The 16572-nt window shown below is 39.8% G+C and overlaps 1 protein-coding gene across 1 annotated transcript in view; it reads left to right on the top strand.

Annotated features, from left to right (window-relative positions):
- EFCAB14 (EF-hand calcium binding domain 14) overlaps positions 1-16572 on the top strand; it is a 42406-nt gene that overhangs the window by 21382 nt on the left and 4452 nt on the right. The window contains exons 4-10 of the mRNA XM_011978039.1: positions 1061-1159; positions 4361-4471; positions 6586-6690; positions 7729-7920; positions 9389-9475; positions 11653-11764; positions 12830-12955. Coding sequence (XP_011833429.1) covers positions 1061-1159; positions 4361-4471; positions 6586-6690; positions 7729-7920; positions 9389-9475; positions 11653-11764; positions 12830-12955 — 832 coding nt within the window. The remainder of the gene's footprint in view (positions 1-1060; positions 1160-4360; positions 4472-6585; positions 6691-7728; positions 7921-9388; positions 9476-11652; positions 11765-12829; positions 12956-16572) is intronic.

The raw sequence follows: 16572 nt of genomic DNA, 5'->3' as shown, positions 1-16572 counted from the left end.
CCACAGTGACTGCAGCAGTGTCTGGCACAGAGATGCCAAACATTTGCTAAAGGAATGAGTAGGGAGTCAGGTTCTGTTTTGTTTTACATCCCCCAGTGCCTACCACTGTGCTTGATCCGTAACAAGTACCCAGAAACTGGTGGGTACCCTATGAGGCCACTCTGAATATAATTGCTATTGGTAGATCTGTGTTCTCATCCTAGAATTTGGAATGGGAAAGCAGTTTAGAACTAAGAATCTTTCAAGAGTGTTTTGAGCCAAACTGCAAAGCTTTTAGAATATTGTCTCTGCAGCCTGAAACTATTACACAGGTTCCCCCAGTTCCCGTTCAAGAGCGAAGTCTAGATATTTAGAATTCTATGCCTAAATGGCAGAAGGGAGGTCCCATTTTATTTTGATTCAATTCCTATTTTAATACATTGCATCAGTCAGTGAGTCAATGGGTATTTATTGAGCCCCTTCAGGATACAAAGTAGTGCTCTGGTTGAGCTATTGAGTTTGAAGTATTAGTCACATTATTAAACCAAAACCAAATCCCCAACTAGTTGAAAGTGCTGTTCAGATTGTCAGAGTGCAGTTCCTGTAGACTGTATTTTGTGAGATGGGCTTTTGCTTTATATGTTCCCACATGGGCAGGAACAAAAGTTTGGTAAATGACTGAGGTGTTACATTTTACCAAAATGAAATTTCGAAGTGATCCTTCATCATTAGCTTTCTTCCTGTCCAATTGTTGAAGGAGTGTGTGACAATTACAGCATCTTTTGGGTAATTTAAGATTTTGGAATCTTGTGCTGCCAGGACAGGGTAAAGAATAACACTTGCCTTTACTCTTTGACACTAGTGTTCAAATTGGGCAGGGAAAGAAGGGGTATTATTGTTGCCTCCCAGATCCCAGCTCTATCCAAAGTACTATCTCCTTTACTCCTGTGAGCTGACAGGGTTGCAGAAACACATAAAATCCTAGACTGTCTTGACATCACCAATCATAGAGTTTGTGAAGGTAACATGTACTTTACAAATTCTCTTTTGTTTTCACTGTTTGTTACTCTTTTTTGTTCAGATTTCTCTGTTGACTTCTGCAGTGAACCACCTCAAAGCCAATGTTAAGTCAGCTGCAGACTTGATTAGCCTGCCTACCACTGTAGAGGGACTTCAGAAGGTAGGTGCCATGTGTGGGTACTATTTGCCATAATTCTAGCTTCTTACAAGTTTTCATTGAAAGCCTAGCATTTGAAATCAGCTGCTCCAAGAGAGCAGTAATGGAGTGTATCATTATGTCCTAAAGAATTCAGAACAATTTTGTTTTAGTCTGGTTAGTTAGGCCTTTAATTTGCAACAGGTTACATTAGCTGTGGTTTATATGGGTTCATACCTTTTTATTTGGCTCTCTGAGTCCCAGAATTGCTCTGCTGGCTCTCTCATGTTAGCATATGTGGGTTTGCTTTTCAACTTGCTTTTTCAGTTCACCATTCACAGTGTCTTCATGAAAGCAGACCAATTGTACGTGATAGTTGCCCTATATCTCTATTATTTTCCATGATTAAGAAACTTTAAAAAAGAAAAAAGAAAAAAAAGAAAGATGACCCGGGGAAATGCAAAAATTAAAACTTCAGGAAACAAGCGTTGGCAAGGATATTTGGAACAAAGGAAATTTTCAAACACTCCTGCTCCTGCTAGGAGTATAAATTGGTAAAAATCACTTTGGAGGCTGGGTATGGTAGCTCATGACTATAATCCCAACACTTTGGGAGGCTGAGCCAGGAGGATCACTTGAACCTGGGAATTAGAGACCAGCCTGGGCATCATAGGGAGACCTCATCTTTACAAAAAATTTTAAAGTTAGCTGGGCATGGTGGCACACACCTGTTGTCCCAGCTACACAGGAGGCTGAGGTAGGAAGATCACTTGAGCCTGGGAGTTTGAGGCTACAGTGAGCTGTGACCAACAAGATGAATAGTACTCAGGGATCTTTAGAGCTGGATGGGAAGAGTGGATAGGGGTAGGAAGGGAGAAGAAGGTGACTAATTCAAACACAAAGAACATCATCCCCTGACACAGGAAGTGGAAGAAGGGATTCCCCAAACAGTGGATATCAAATCTAGAATCTTTGAATTCTAAAAATACATGCTAAGTTTGATCAGATTATGTGCCAGGGTCTATGAGCATATGAATTCTTTCCACAAAGGAACAAGAAATTTCTAAGCCATAAGCAAAAACAAAATTTACTATTTTATAGCCACACCATCTGTGTGTGCTCAATCTCCATAATTTGCTACTTGGCTAATGTGATCATCCACTTACAACTTTGGGGAAAAAACAAAAGGTAGGGACAACGTTGATGAGGCCAGATTCTTGCCATTGTTCCTAGGGCCAAGTCAGGAAATGGTAGGCTTCTGTAGCCATTAGTACAGAAGCAACTCTCAGTCTTGCATTAGAAAAGGAAACTGGTTTATTCTTGAATTTATTCATTCAATAAACATTTGTGGAACTTCCTCCAGTATGTACCAGGCACTTTGCAGTTGATGGGAATACTGGTTTCAGAGTTTTGCTCCAGAGTTGACATGGCTCTGTCAGCTGCTTCCTTCAGGGAAAAAAAAAGAAAAAAATCCTTAAACAAGAGCTTACTATCTTCTGGCGTCCTAATGGGCTCATACATCCAGCCAGTGAGGATTAGATTCACAAACAGTAGGTGTCTTTGAATGCCTGTAGCTTTTGTAACAGGCATTCAGAGCTTACATAGATAGCAAGCCAACTTAGAGACTTTTTACCCAGTGTGTTTTCTCTTTGCAAATCTGTGTGTTTATAATGCCAGACGCTGTGTTTCTTTCAAGTGGCTCAGTTTTGAAGTGGTAGGTCATCCCAAATGCCTAACTTTATTGTATCTCATGTAATGTTTTTTAACATCATCTCCTGTTCTCTTGGATTCTTGGATATCAGTGTAATAAAAATGACCTTGGTTAAAAATACTAATGTGGCACTATAAAACTGTCAGCATGTCTTGAAAAGGCCAAAACTCACTGAATAGTAACACCTTTTTAGATGTTCCCTTAGGACAGGCCTTTTTTAAAACATGGCTTCTGAATTATATCTCCAAGTTCCCTGTCCACTTCGGCTCCTTAGGGCTAATGAAAGCAAAGTAAGCCACTACTCATATCTCTATTCAATGGTTGCTGACAGGATTGTACAGTAAAGGAAGAACAAACACTGCCAAATGAATTTTTCTTTCATCTCTGCAATGTTGAGTTTCGCAAAGCCAGAAATGGTTCCCTCCCACTTTTGCTTGAAGTGTCCTTTGCTCCTAACAAGTGGCAGTCTACTGTGTTAGCTTGACCATCTGCCTGCCCACAGCAGGGATTGACAGAGGCAGTTTGTGAGAGAACCTTATCCCTGGGTTCCAGATTTATAAACTAATATTTTTTCTTTAGGGAAGATTTGGTTTTCCTCTAGGAAAAATCATTTAAATTAAGAAGATTGATTGATTGATTGATATAGAGAGAGAGATAGTCCTATGAATTAACTCAGTATACACTACATGGAATCATAGTTTGAAGATATTTGAAAGAATTAGAAACACTGATTTTCATTAGGGCAGTGTTTCATTAGGGCAATGTAAATTAAATTCACAGTATACACTTCCATTAGAATGGCTAAAGTTGAAAAGAATGACTGTACCAATATTGATGAGGATATGGAGTAACAAGAATTCTCATTCCCTGCTGGTGGGAATGTAAAATGGCATAACCATTTTAGAACACAGTTGGGCAGTTTTTTAACAAGTGAAGCATGGATCTCCCATATGATCAGCCATTCACCTGCTAGGTATTATGGCGATTAGAACGCACATGATAAAGGGGAATGACCGTAAGTCCACATATAAAGACCTGAACATGAATGTTTATAGCAGCTTCATTTGTAATAGTCAAATATGGAATACGGACTGAATGTCCATAAGCAGGGGGAGAGATAAACTGTGACAGAGCCACACAATGGAGTGCTGCTCATCAGCCTGCCAAGCAGGCTCAACATGGATGAATCTCAGTTCTGCTGAATGGAAGAAGTCATACTTTAAAAAGCACGACTTACTGGTTCTACTTATATAAAATCTAGAAAATGAAGACTGATTTATTGTGACAGAAAGTGGATCAGTGGTTGCCTGGGAACGAGCGGCGAGGGAGTGATTACAGAGGGTCAGGAGGAAACTTTTAGAGGTGATGAGTGTTTATTATCTTGATTGTGGTACTGGTTTCACAATTGTATATGTGTCAAAACATTCAAATTATACCTTTTGGATATGTACAGTGTATTGCATGTCAGTTGTCTCTTAAAGCTTTTTTATACCTTCCTATGTGTTTCCCTTCAGAGCGTAGCTTCCATTGGCAATACTTTAAACAGTGTCCATCTTGCTGTGGAAGCACTACAGAAAACTGTGGATGAACAGAAGAAAACGATGGAATTACTGCAGAGTGATATGGTAAGGAGACCCAGCAAGTCAGCATGCTCCTACTCTCACCCTTTTTTGTGTAAGAGTCATGATGCCAACTTTCCACTAATCTGAAAAGGCCCTGCTAGGCATCTGTTCAAAAGATCTAATACACAGTATACATTGATTATTTTATAATTTGTTAATAAAGCAATTGTGGTAGATAGAATTAAAAGCCAAATCTTTTGCAAACATATCACTGAAGAAAGTAAGGTAATAAGACACAGTTCCTGAGGATGGAATGGGTAGGAGAGAAAATGGAAAGTGGAAAAGTGTCTCATTGTTTATTACTACATAACAAAGCACCCCCAGAAGTTTGTGACTTAAAACAAGTAGTTATTTCTCACTATTCTGTGCATCGGGAATTTGAGCAAGGCTCTTAGACTCCCAAATGCTGAAACGTGTGCTCCTGGATGACAGGCAGGCTGTCTAGCATGTTTCAGCTCCAGCCAGGCTGTCAGTTAAATGCAGCCTACAACACATGGAACAGCACCACCCCCATCCCTCAACCCCCAGCTGAGCCCAGTCAACCCACAGAATCATGAGAAATACTTAATTGTTGTTGTTTTAAGCCACAAAGCTTTGGGATAATTTGTTAGGCAGCAACAGGTAACTGACAGAAGCAAACCTCACTCCAGTGCCCAGGAATTCTTTTCACATCTCTGGATCACTTAGTGCTGCTGCAGATGTAAGCTGTCCGCAGTCATTCAGAGGCCTCAATCAGTCACTTAACGGGTGACAGCCCCAGGAAGAATTTATGAAGGGTAAAAAAGGATGGTGCAGCCCTTGCCATCTTGCTAGGGAGATGAGTTATGTGTAACTCATCTGAAATCAGGACTATTCAAGGCGCACAAAAGTTCCCTAGTCTCTCTGCCAATTTCTGGATCTGCCCCCCACCCCCACCTGCTCTTTGCAAGCTTCAGATTCCAAGTTTAAATTGAGAAGTCTGTACCAAGGAGACCTGGGCTGTATTAGCTCTAGAAGGGAGTTTTTTCCATTTTCTTCAGGACTGGCACACCTCACTGTGTTACTTAGTGGGGCTAACCCAGAGGAAAAAACATTGATCTGGGTGTCCAGACCCCTGGTTCTGGTTCTAACTGCCGCTGAGTAACTCTGTGACCCATAGTAACAAAGACCCCTCTAATTCAGCAATTCTTTTATTATTTTAATATCTTGATTATGCTCTCAAGTAATTCACTATTTTCTAAAATAATTTTACCTAACTAAAATCTTCCTGCTTTCTAGAACCATGGATTCCCCCGTCCTTCTCTCCTCCTTTTCTCTTTATTGTTGCCTTTTGGTTTTCTTATTAAAAACAGGGTTGATTTCAGATTTCAAGGAAAACAATTTATTTTCACCAGTTGCATTGTGTTATAATTAAATCTGTCTCTTTTAAATTTCCATAGCTGCCAATAGTAATCCTCCTACTGTCATTCTTTATGCTAGATAAGTCATAGTTACAGACTCTGAAGGATTAAGCCATGCAGTTTTCCTCACTAAAGGAAAAGTGTACATAAACATGTTATACTTCAGTCTCTGGAAAGAAACTTGAGCGGTGGGAAGGGAATGGGAAAGGAAAAATAACCCGCAAATGTAAGTCTTACCTAGCATAATGCTATAAGGGAAAAACTAATAATGCACATGATTGGTGGTTATGCTAAATGCCCAAAGCCAGTGGTTACATGATCTGGCTGCCTTTTTAATGTCAAAGCTCTTGAGTCCAGTGGAAACTATGACACTGTCCCAGGTTGAGACTGAGTTGGTCCCTGGAAAGTTACGGTGGTGCTATAGTTTCTCTGGGAGTACAGGCAATGGGGCAAAGGAAAAATGGTTTCTAGAGAGTTCATTCCTTAAGAGATTGAGAAATAGACGAGGAGGATCTCAGTTCCCTGATGTAATCTAGGTGCTGCTGGCCTAGTGCCTGCTCAAGCTGGGTTCTCTTAGAACCTAGCACAGGACTGGTTAGCCTGTATGTTCCCAGGCAGTTCTTACTGATTAATCTATGGATGTATTCTGGGGGAGGCTAGAATGTTCTAGGACAATTTCAGATAGTTAAGTAGACCTAATAATTCCTTGTTGCCTACACTAACCTTTCCTCTTAACAGAATCAGCACTTCGTGAAGGAGACTCCTGGAAGCAACCAGATCATTCCATCACCTTCAGCCACATCAGAACTTGACAATAAAACCCATAGTGAGAATTTGAAACAGGTGCTTTTTATCTCTGGCTTAACTCCCTGTGATCACAGTGCACTTCAGAGGCAGCCAGATAGTTTGGGCTTAGTGTTTGGTGTCTCAGCAGGTGCCTCCTATATTTATTTGCCTGCCTGGGAGCTGAGCAGAGAGGAATGTGTGTTGGTATCTCGGGGATCCATATTGCTGTCCATCCCTTCTTTGGCACTTTGCAGTTTTTCCCCGCATGTCAATCAGTGGAGTAAATTCCTTTTCTTACCTTGAAAGACCTAGAATGAGCAGATTATCCTGAAACTATGAAAAATAGCTATCTGGGCAGGTTAAAGATGAATGGATAGCAAATTAATCCAGAGTGATGGCTATTTTGAGCCACAGTAAATTCTAAGAATGTTAGAAAGCATATCCTTGAAAATCAGGATTTTCTAAAGTGTAAAGACGAAAAGGCAAGAGGGGAGAAAAAAGACTATTGAGTTCAGAATCACATTAAAGAGAATAGAGGAAATCTTCACTAAGAAGAATTCCTGTCCTGGGTTTAATGCCCTTTGAAACCTATAGTTATCATTCTTTTTTAAGTAGCAATCAGTACTGGAGGATGTCAATAAAAATAATTGAATCTTATACTAAATAATGCACTACTTGTTATGGTTTTGTTACATGAGCCAATTCAGTAATTGGTATTGTTCCTAAGGTAGGTTCGTTCTGACAAATTAGGTTAATAGACCTTTCAGTTAATAACCCAGCAAGCCTTTCCGCCAGCAGGTGAGGTAAACATTGGGGAAATCAATTCCCAAGCTCTCAGCTTTCTGGGACCAAAGAGTGAATCATGTAGGTAGTCCTCTTCCCTCTTTCCCCCTCCTGTCTAGCTGAGGCCAAACAATTCCAAAAGGAACAATTTAGAGTGGGAGGGACAAAGCAGACACAGATGATTGATGGTCAAAACCAGGAAAAGGAGTTTACTTCAGTACTTGACATAGTAATGGTTGTTCAGTGCTGCTGGCCTGCTTGTCTAATTTACGTCTTTAGTGGATTCCATAACTTTATTTATTTCCACTCTAGGATATCCTGTACCTTCACAGCTCTTTAGAGGAGGTAAACAGTGCCCTAGTGGGGTACCAGAGACAGAATGATCTTAAACTCGAGGGAATGAACGAGACAGTCAGTAATCTTACCCAGAGAGTCAACCTGATAGAAAGCGATGTGGTTGCTATGAGCAAGGTAGAAAAGAAAGCAAACCTGTCCTTCAGCATGGTAAGCCTTTTCTGATCTTTTGTGACATGCAGTGTGTTTTGTCTGTGCATGGATGACATTCCACCACCTTTGGAGAACAGCCTTCTGGCATATTTGAGAGGCTACGCGTTTGTATTGTGCTTAATCCGTGTCTCCTTTAATGCTCACACTAGCTGTGTGATGTGAATGGCCAGGCAGTGTTTGTCCTGATTTGGAGAGGGAGATGTGGAGAGGTCAAGTCGCTTACCAAGGCCTCACCACAAGTTGTTGACAGAGATGACAAGGCTACTGTCATGTTACCAGTGAGCCATCTGGTAGGGAAGCGCTAGCACGTGTTTCCAAGAGCCTTCTGGATCTTTTCTTTTCGAAGTTGTTAGGGGTGGGAGCCATGAAAATGATAGTAACCAAAAATCTTTTACCATTTCTATAAGCCTGAACTTGGCTTTCATATTTATCCTGCTGTTTATATATTAAGGGGAACCTTTTGCATATGTCAGGAAACAGATCAGGTCAGACCAGCTCCCCAGCTTAAGAGGTCGTTGAGTTCACCTCCTTATTTTACATGTGAGGAAACTGACCTGCTAAGTCGCTCATGCTGGCAGACTGTGCAGTTTACTGGTTTTCATATTGCTGTGAAAATGTGCAGTTTCACATAAACATTGTGCAGGGATCCACGTGGATTCTTTGTTTAATAACTGCAGCCCCCACCCTTAAAGATTTTGTACAACGAAGACACAGGCATATATTTAAAAATAGAAACCAAATACAGGAAATTGTGCCATAAACTCAAGTAACCACCAAAGCTGGAAGCAAGCCCACAAATAAAGTTGAACCCTGGTTCATGGAAAGCAGCATTTGAACTGGCTCTGCCACAGTGGAGCCTTGGCAGGTTGCCTGGACTTGGCTTTGAAGGGTGGAGTGGGAAGACCTATTCCCCCTCCTGCTTTACAGGGGTGTATAATTTACTACAAAGCTGTGAAGATTAAAGAAGCTTTATTTTACAAAGCCTTTTGAACTCAGCTAAACTAGGTTGGCTAAGAATTTTCGTTGATGAGTGTTATGCCTTGAAAGTTTTCAAAGCTTATTGTGAAAACTTACCACTCCTAAACTCTCTTTACTGTCTCTGCCCTCTCCCCCTACTTTATATTTCTCCAGCAGAGAAAATAGGTAATAGTATCCATCTGTCCTACTGTTTCTTAGAGCAGCATCATACTCAGTATGATATTTTGGGTAAAAGTTCTACCACCTTTTATCCTTCGAAGTCTTAAAGTTTGTGACTGAAACAGCTAGAAGCACTAGTTTCAACTTTGTCTCTCTGGCCTTTCTCCCTCTCTCCTCCCATCTCCCACTCCTCTGCAATTTCTGTTGAGAGTGTTCTGAGATCCTTTAAATAAGTTTGACCAATTTATTTAAAAGTGCTAGATGTTTAAGTTTTAATGTTTGCCTTTAATGTTCTCTTTTTTTGTTTGTTTTTGTTTTGCCCTTTAAGATGGGTGATAGATCTGCCACTCTGAAAAGAGCGTCTTTGGATCAAGTCACCAACAAAACAAATACAGTAAAAATCCAAAACATAAAGGTAAATAATGGGAGGCTTACCCTGAAGTAAAAGTAAATGCAGCATCATCTCTGTGGTTTTGATCTCCTGCTTTTTCAAAGGGAGTACTTTTGGTCTCATGTGTTGAAACTTCAAAACAAAGCAATTAGTAAATTAGTATATTAGTGAATAAATGAATACTTTTTTAGGCACCTACCCTGTGCCAAACACTTTAATAGGAGCTGGGGTGACCATAGTGAGCAAGGCAGACATGTGACCCCTGTTCTGGTGGAGCTCAAAGTCCTGTCAGTCAGAAAATCGTTAACACATAATTGAACAGGTCATGTATCATGAGTATGATAAGTATTATAAAGGACAAATACAGGATATGATAAGATCAGGAAGACTTCCCTAAGGAAATGACTTTTATGCTAAGACAGTAAGTTATCTGTACTGATGATGGGGGACAGAGGCACAGATAATCTGAAAATGGTGTCTCATCTAAAAATTATTTCCTATTTTTATATTGCAATCTCATTTTATTCATAGTCCATTTAAACCTCAGCCAGTTCCCTTCACCTTGTACCTTCCCCTTTTTTGTTCTTCCCAGACAGATATACTGTCAAGACAAGCGATCTATGATATGCTTTGATATTCCAGGAAAGATAGTGTGATTACAGTATTCTCTGATTAGAGAGTTAAACCATGGGCTAAGATAAAGGAAAAGCCAGGAAGACTATGACCAAGTGACTAAATTACCATCTCAGATGCATATTATGTTTGAGAAGTTGGGAAGATCTGAGGTTCAGAGGAAAGGAACTTGAAGTGGAACCACAGTACAGGCAGCTTTTGATGTAATGCTTTCCATCTTTATTTTTACTTCCTTAATAGTTTTATATTATCTAGATAAAGTCACAATATATTAAGGTTTTATGCATCATAAGCTAAGCTTTTGTTGAGTTTTCTAACTGCTTCTGCAAATTTTTTTTTAAACCTCACCTACGGAAGACAGAAAAACTTAAGAGCCAGATATAAATGTTGAGCACAAAAAACTAACAGGGAGTTACTATCAGAAAATAGTAGCAATTTCAGCCACAGTACACATTTTAACAATAAATGGCAGAACACACTAGTACACACATGTACATAAATTTCATCTTGGCTTTGCTTTCAGGCCCTTGTTGTTTTTAACTGTCATCTCAGTGTATCAGTTCCTTTGTCCTGCCTTATCCAGACATCCTAACCAGATACAATTTCTCCTTACCATTAATTATTCAAGCATTTAGTACCTAGTTTTCACTACATATGTTCATATTTTAGCTCCCTAAATAAACTAAGTGAACTACTGTACAGTAACTATTAGAGTAGAAATAAGATAGGGGCAAGATAAGTAAATACATAATAATTATACAAGATAAGTAAATCATCATAATTAATAAAAAATGTGTAATGAGTTGGTGTTCTAATTAAGCATAGGCTCAGGACCTTTCACACTTGTCTAAGCAGTTAGAAACAAGCCTCATAGAAACCAGATGTCTCTCTTTTTATAATTAAATGTATTTGTTTATGCCACTCTTAATACTCCTGGGAATGAGGCAGGGAGGGTATGGGGGAAAAAACTTTAAAAGATATGAGCAAGCAAGACTTTGAATTAGAAATATTACAGCTCCTTCTTTGTGTCCTAACAGTTTCTGCCACCAGTTGAATCATCTCCAGGGGAGATCAGGGGAAAACTTGTAATTTGTTTTTGTTCAGTTGCTTCTTTTTGTAAGGTGGTAAGAGCATGAAATTCTGCCTGAAGTGGTCTAGTCACACGGTGAAGCAAGATATTTCGGAAAGTTATTTAGTTAGTGTGAAATAGCTCCTAGAAAACAAGATCCTGCTCATTTAGGAAATGGGTGTTAGATAGGCACCTGAGCAAGGGTACATTTCCTTTACTGCTGACACATGCATTCCTTCCCCCATCAGCCAAATGTTCACAGTGAATCAGATCATCTGTAGCATAATGTTCCCTTAATGGTCTCAAATCCAGCAAGATACTTATCAGCACTGAGGACCAAAGACATCACCAGTATATGTTGATTCATTCTTTTATTGTCTTTATAGGGAACCTACTGAGGGTCAAGCAGTACAAGCTAAACAGGCTCTGGGAATACAGTGGACATTTAGATGAAGTCTTACTACCACCTTAAACCTTCTGTAATCTTTGTTTTGGGCAGAAAGAAGATAGTTCAAATTCTCAGGTATCCAAGCTAAGAGAGAAACTCCAGCTGATCAGTGCTCTTACAAACAAACCTGAGAGCAACAGGCCTCCAGAGACCGCCGATGAAGGTGAGAGCAGAGCCAGCTTCTTAATATTTCATGGAGGCTTGAGCAGCTTGCCTCCCACACGGGGAGCAGGGAAGGTGTTCCAGCAGTACTGATCGCACCAAGCGAGTGATGCCTGAACGCACCGAGATGAAGCTGATACACTTTGCTTTCATTTAGAAAAGGCCCATTTTGTACATGATTTGTACTCTAGTCTATTAAGGGAAGAATCGGTAATGTTTAGCTGGAAATAGACTTCTCCATGCTGTCTGCATCCAATTATAGGCAAAAATGTTACTGTCATAGCGTATATTAAACCAGCCCTGAAAGTTGTTTATGGGAGTCTTTTCCCTTCTGTAAGTGCATAACATGTATTTAAAAATAAATGTTCGTCCTTCTGAAAATCGTTAACAAAAATAATGATGGCATCTTTGGGTTGGAAGGGTCTTTGGCTTTAGGTATGGACCTGTCTGATCAATATTAGCAGATACATTAGCCTCCACTGATTTAGACCCTGTGAGGACATAATCAAGGCACCGGACTGTGTTGGCTTTGACCCTTTCTGCACACAAGTATTTTTCTGTTTTAGAAAAGCAGTACAACCTCTCTTGAATTCTCTTTTAGATAGGAGACAGAATTGTGGTGAGATGCCTTGTCCTAACATTGTGCTACATCATCTTACGGTCGCACTCTTAGCACTAGCTTAGTGGGTGACACATACCCCTAGACTAGGTTTAAAGCACATCTCCCAGGATGTCAAGATCTTTGATATCCAGCCTCTATGTTCTTGTCACTTGACAGCTTAAACTCTTACCATCTAAACATGTATAATGCTAGCTTGTACTGTAAGATCTTCTAATGGGACTGCTACTGCAAACCTTAATGTAGTATAATACTGATTGGTCCTCCCTTGCCCACAAATGTCTCAATCCAAGCCTTTAACTTCACGTAGTCACTATGCTACTTAATTCTCAAATATTTCTCTAAATTAATTGTATATCCAATTTCCCTAAAAGGTGACCTTCGATACTTGTTTACTTTGGTGTTAGATTCAATAATACTAAATAAAACTATATGTATTTGTTACAGAGCAAGTAGAGAGTTTCACATCAAAGCCATCAGCATTGCCAAAATTTTCACAGTTTCTTGGAGATCCAGTTGAGAAAGCTGCCCAACTAAGACCTGTCTCTCTACCAGGAGTTTCTAGCATTGAAGGTAAATTTTTATACCATGGGGTAGTAATGGGAATGTTCCAAGTAATAACTTTTTTATGTTTATTTTCACTTGTCAAAAATATATATGATCTAACATTTATTGAGCAGATATCAAGTGCCAGATACTTGATATGCATTATGTCATATAATCCTGATAACCACTCCATGAACATAAGTATTTATGTATATACCCATGTTACTGATAGGGAAACTGCCTAAGTCCACACAGCAAATAATTGGTTGAAACAGAACGCAAACCAAGACAGTCTGATGCCAAAGCTTGTACTTTCTTTTTTTTTTTTTTTTTTTTAAAGACCCCCAGGCTGGAGTGCAGTGGCACAATCTGGGCTCACTGCAACCTCCGCCTCCCAGGGTTAAGCAATTCTCATGCCTCAGCCTCCCAAGTAGCTGGAATGACAGGTGTGCACCACCATGCCCGGCTAATTTTTTGTATTTTTAGTAAAGATAGGGTGATCTGCCTGCCTCGGCCTACCAAAGTGCTGGGATTACAAGCATGAACCACCTCACCTGGCCAAAGCTTACACTTTTAACCAGTGTACTATGTTGTCTTTCTGTTACTGTTTTTTAGGATCTTCATTCACTGAGTGCCTCATTAAACCTAGTGCTAAGCAATAAGAATACAGTGTAAGATATGGTCTCATTTTCTTTCTTCAAGGATATTATAGTCTAATGGAGAAGGCATGAAAGCAAATACAATACCATGAGATTAGTAAAATAAAGTAAAAGTTGACCCTGTTTGTCAGGGCCCTCCAAAAATGAAGAGCCCTTTTACTGAAAATCAGCAAAATATTAGTAGAAAGGATATGATTCACAGAAAAATGTGTTTGCATTGCTTCCAACAGTGTGTGTTCTATCCCTCATGGTGTTATTTAGTGCCTCCTGATTTTGTATTAGCTGGCTGCCTGGTAAATCACTTGCTCCTGTCCACCCCACCTGCTCTGGCTCTTCTCTATACCATTCTACCAGGAACATTTCCTTACCTCCCGTGACTGAATTAGGCTCCTCCTGTGTGCTCTTAAATTTTGTTTGCCCCTGTTTGGCATATGTCACTCTGTTGTAATTTCCTGGGGAGATACAAAATATAACTTCCTATGGGACTATGTCTTGTTTACTCCCAGCCCCTAGCACAGTACCTGGTACTCTTGAATATTTGTTAAATAAATGAATGAGTTACCTACACATTGCAATTAAATGCTTAAAGCATAGAAGACTTAAATTTTTGTATCACCATTTAAATGTGATTACTTTTCTTCCCTGTTCCTTTTTTTTTTTTTTTTTCTGTTTTTTGGGGAGGAGGGAAAGTGTTGTGTTTAATGGGAACGCAAGCTTCCTGCCACTTTCCATTGTTATATCAAGATTTGATGAGAATGAATGGGGGAAAGCTATTAGGTCAGATTAAGGAATAGCAGTCTTAACATTCGTGCTTGAGTCCTCAGCATAGGCCTTAGATACTTTTGAATGACTACACTTTTGGAATGACCTGAGGCAGCAATCATATTTTTTTTTGAATACTGCTAACCAAATGCGTAGTGTGGCATGTTGTGTAAATTCATGCCACAAAAAAAGAAAAAAAAAAGAAACAGGATTCTTCAGCTAGCCACTTGGTGTAAGACGTTGGGAACAAGTGTCCCACTGCTTTCCTGCGTTTCAGAGAGCTTTTGATATTTTATTAGCTGCATTGCTGCACCTATTGTAGGAGTGAGAGTAGGGCCCTATTCAGATGCTTGTTTATAGGAGCTCCTTGATGGACTGGACCTTGCACTGCAACTGTTTTCCCTCCCTTCAAGTTATTTTTATTCTTCCTGAATACCAAACAGCAAGAGGCCTATTGAACCTAGGTATGGTGTGGAATAAATGATGAAATTAAAGGAATTTGGGAAGATTTTTAAAGAAACATAAAGCTCATTGACCTTCTTTGGTATTAGAGATTAAATCTTCTATTTGATTATGGGCACACAAGTCTTTTTTAAATGTTATATATATATGGCCAGGTGCAGTGGCTCATGCCTGTAATTCCAGCATTTTGGGAGGCCAAAGCAGGCAGTTGGCTTGAGCTCAGGAGTTCGAGACCAGCCTGGGCAACACAATGAAATCCCATCTCTACAAAAAATACAAAAATTAGCTAGGCATGGTAGCGCACACCCTGTAATCCCAGCTGCTCAGGAGAATAGCCTGAGCCTGGAAGTTTGAGGCTACAGTGAGCTGTGATCATGCCACTGCACTCCAGCCTGGGTGACAGAGGGAGGCCCTGTCTCAAAAATAAAAAATAAAAAAGTTATGTATATAACTGACCTTCCTAAGTGTTTGTGATGAGGCCCTTGAGAAAATACCAGAAGAAACTATTGATAAACATTCTCTAACTATTTTGGCTCAATATTGCCATTGAAATAAAAAAGAAGATACAGAACAACTAGTAATACTGCTGTTTTTCTTGTTTACTGATTTTTTAAAAGTAGAGAGTGTGCACTTTGGAGAGATATATAGTCCTCTGGTTCTTCTTTTTTAATTGAAATACAATTCACATACCATAACATTCACCTTTTTAAAATGCATTTAATCCAGTGTTTTTTAGTATATTCTCAAGGTTGTGCAACCATCACCGCTATCTAATTCCAGAACATTTTCATCACCCCGCACAGAATCTCTGTACCCATTAAACAGTCACTCCCAGTCACCTCTCCCACCAATCTCCAGCAACCACTAGTCTCTTAACCACTATCTCTATGGATTTGCCTATTTGGGGTATTTCACATAAATGGAGTCATACAGCATGTGGCCTTGTGTGTGCTTTTTCTTTCAATATGATTCTTTCACTTAGCATAATGTTTTTATGGTCTATTCATGTTAGAGCATGTACCAGTACTTCATTCCTTTTTATGGCTGAATAATATTCCATTCTGTTGACCTAACACATTTTGGTCTGTTCATCCATTGATGGACATTTCGATTGTTCTCACTTTTGGGCTATTAAGAATAATGCTGCCATGAACATTCATGTGGAAGTTTTTATGTAAACGTACGTTTTCATTTCCCTTGAGTGTATATCTAGGAATGGAATTAATAGGTCATATGGTAGCCCTAACTTTTTGAGGAACTCCTTTACTTTTCCAGAGTGGCTGTACCATTTTACATTCCCAGCAGCACTTTATGAGGGTTCAATTCACTTTCTCCACATCCTCCCTAACACTTGTTAAGGCCTGTCTTTTTTTATTATAGCCATCCTAGTGATTATGACATGGTATCTCATTACACTTTTGAGTCACTGGTTCTTGAGCTGCTTAATTTCTGGATCCAGAGAGACAGTGTCACATAGTGGAAAGAGCACTGGACTAGCTAATAAGAAATTTGTATTCTAGGCCAGGTGTGGTGGCCTAGCACTTTGGGAGGCTGAGGTGGGCAGATCATTTGAGGCCAAGAGTTCGAGACCTGGCCAACATGGTGAAAACTCACCTCTACTAAAAATACAAAAATGAGCCAGGCATGGTGGTGCACACCTGTTATCCCAGCTACTAAGGAGGCTGAGGCAGGAGAATCGCTTGAACCCAGGAGGCAGAGGTTGCAGTGAGCCAAGATCACGCCACTGCACTCCAGCCTGGG

This window comes from Mandrillus leucophaeus, unplaced genomic scaffold (assembly GCF_000951045.1).
Source record: "Mandrillus leucophaeus isolate KB7577 unplaced genomic scaffold, Mleu.le_1.0 Scaffold1878, whole genome shotgun sequence".
In the NCBI taxonomy this organism is placed as follows: Eukaryota; Metazoa; Chordata; class Mammalia; order Primates; family Cercopithecidae; genus Mandrillus; species Mandrillus leucophaeus.
The sequence above is the reverse complement of the archived record's forward strand: the minus strand, read 5'-3'. Positions and strand labels throughout refer to the sequence as shown.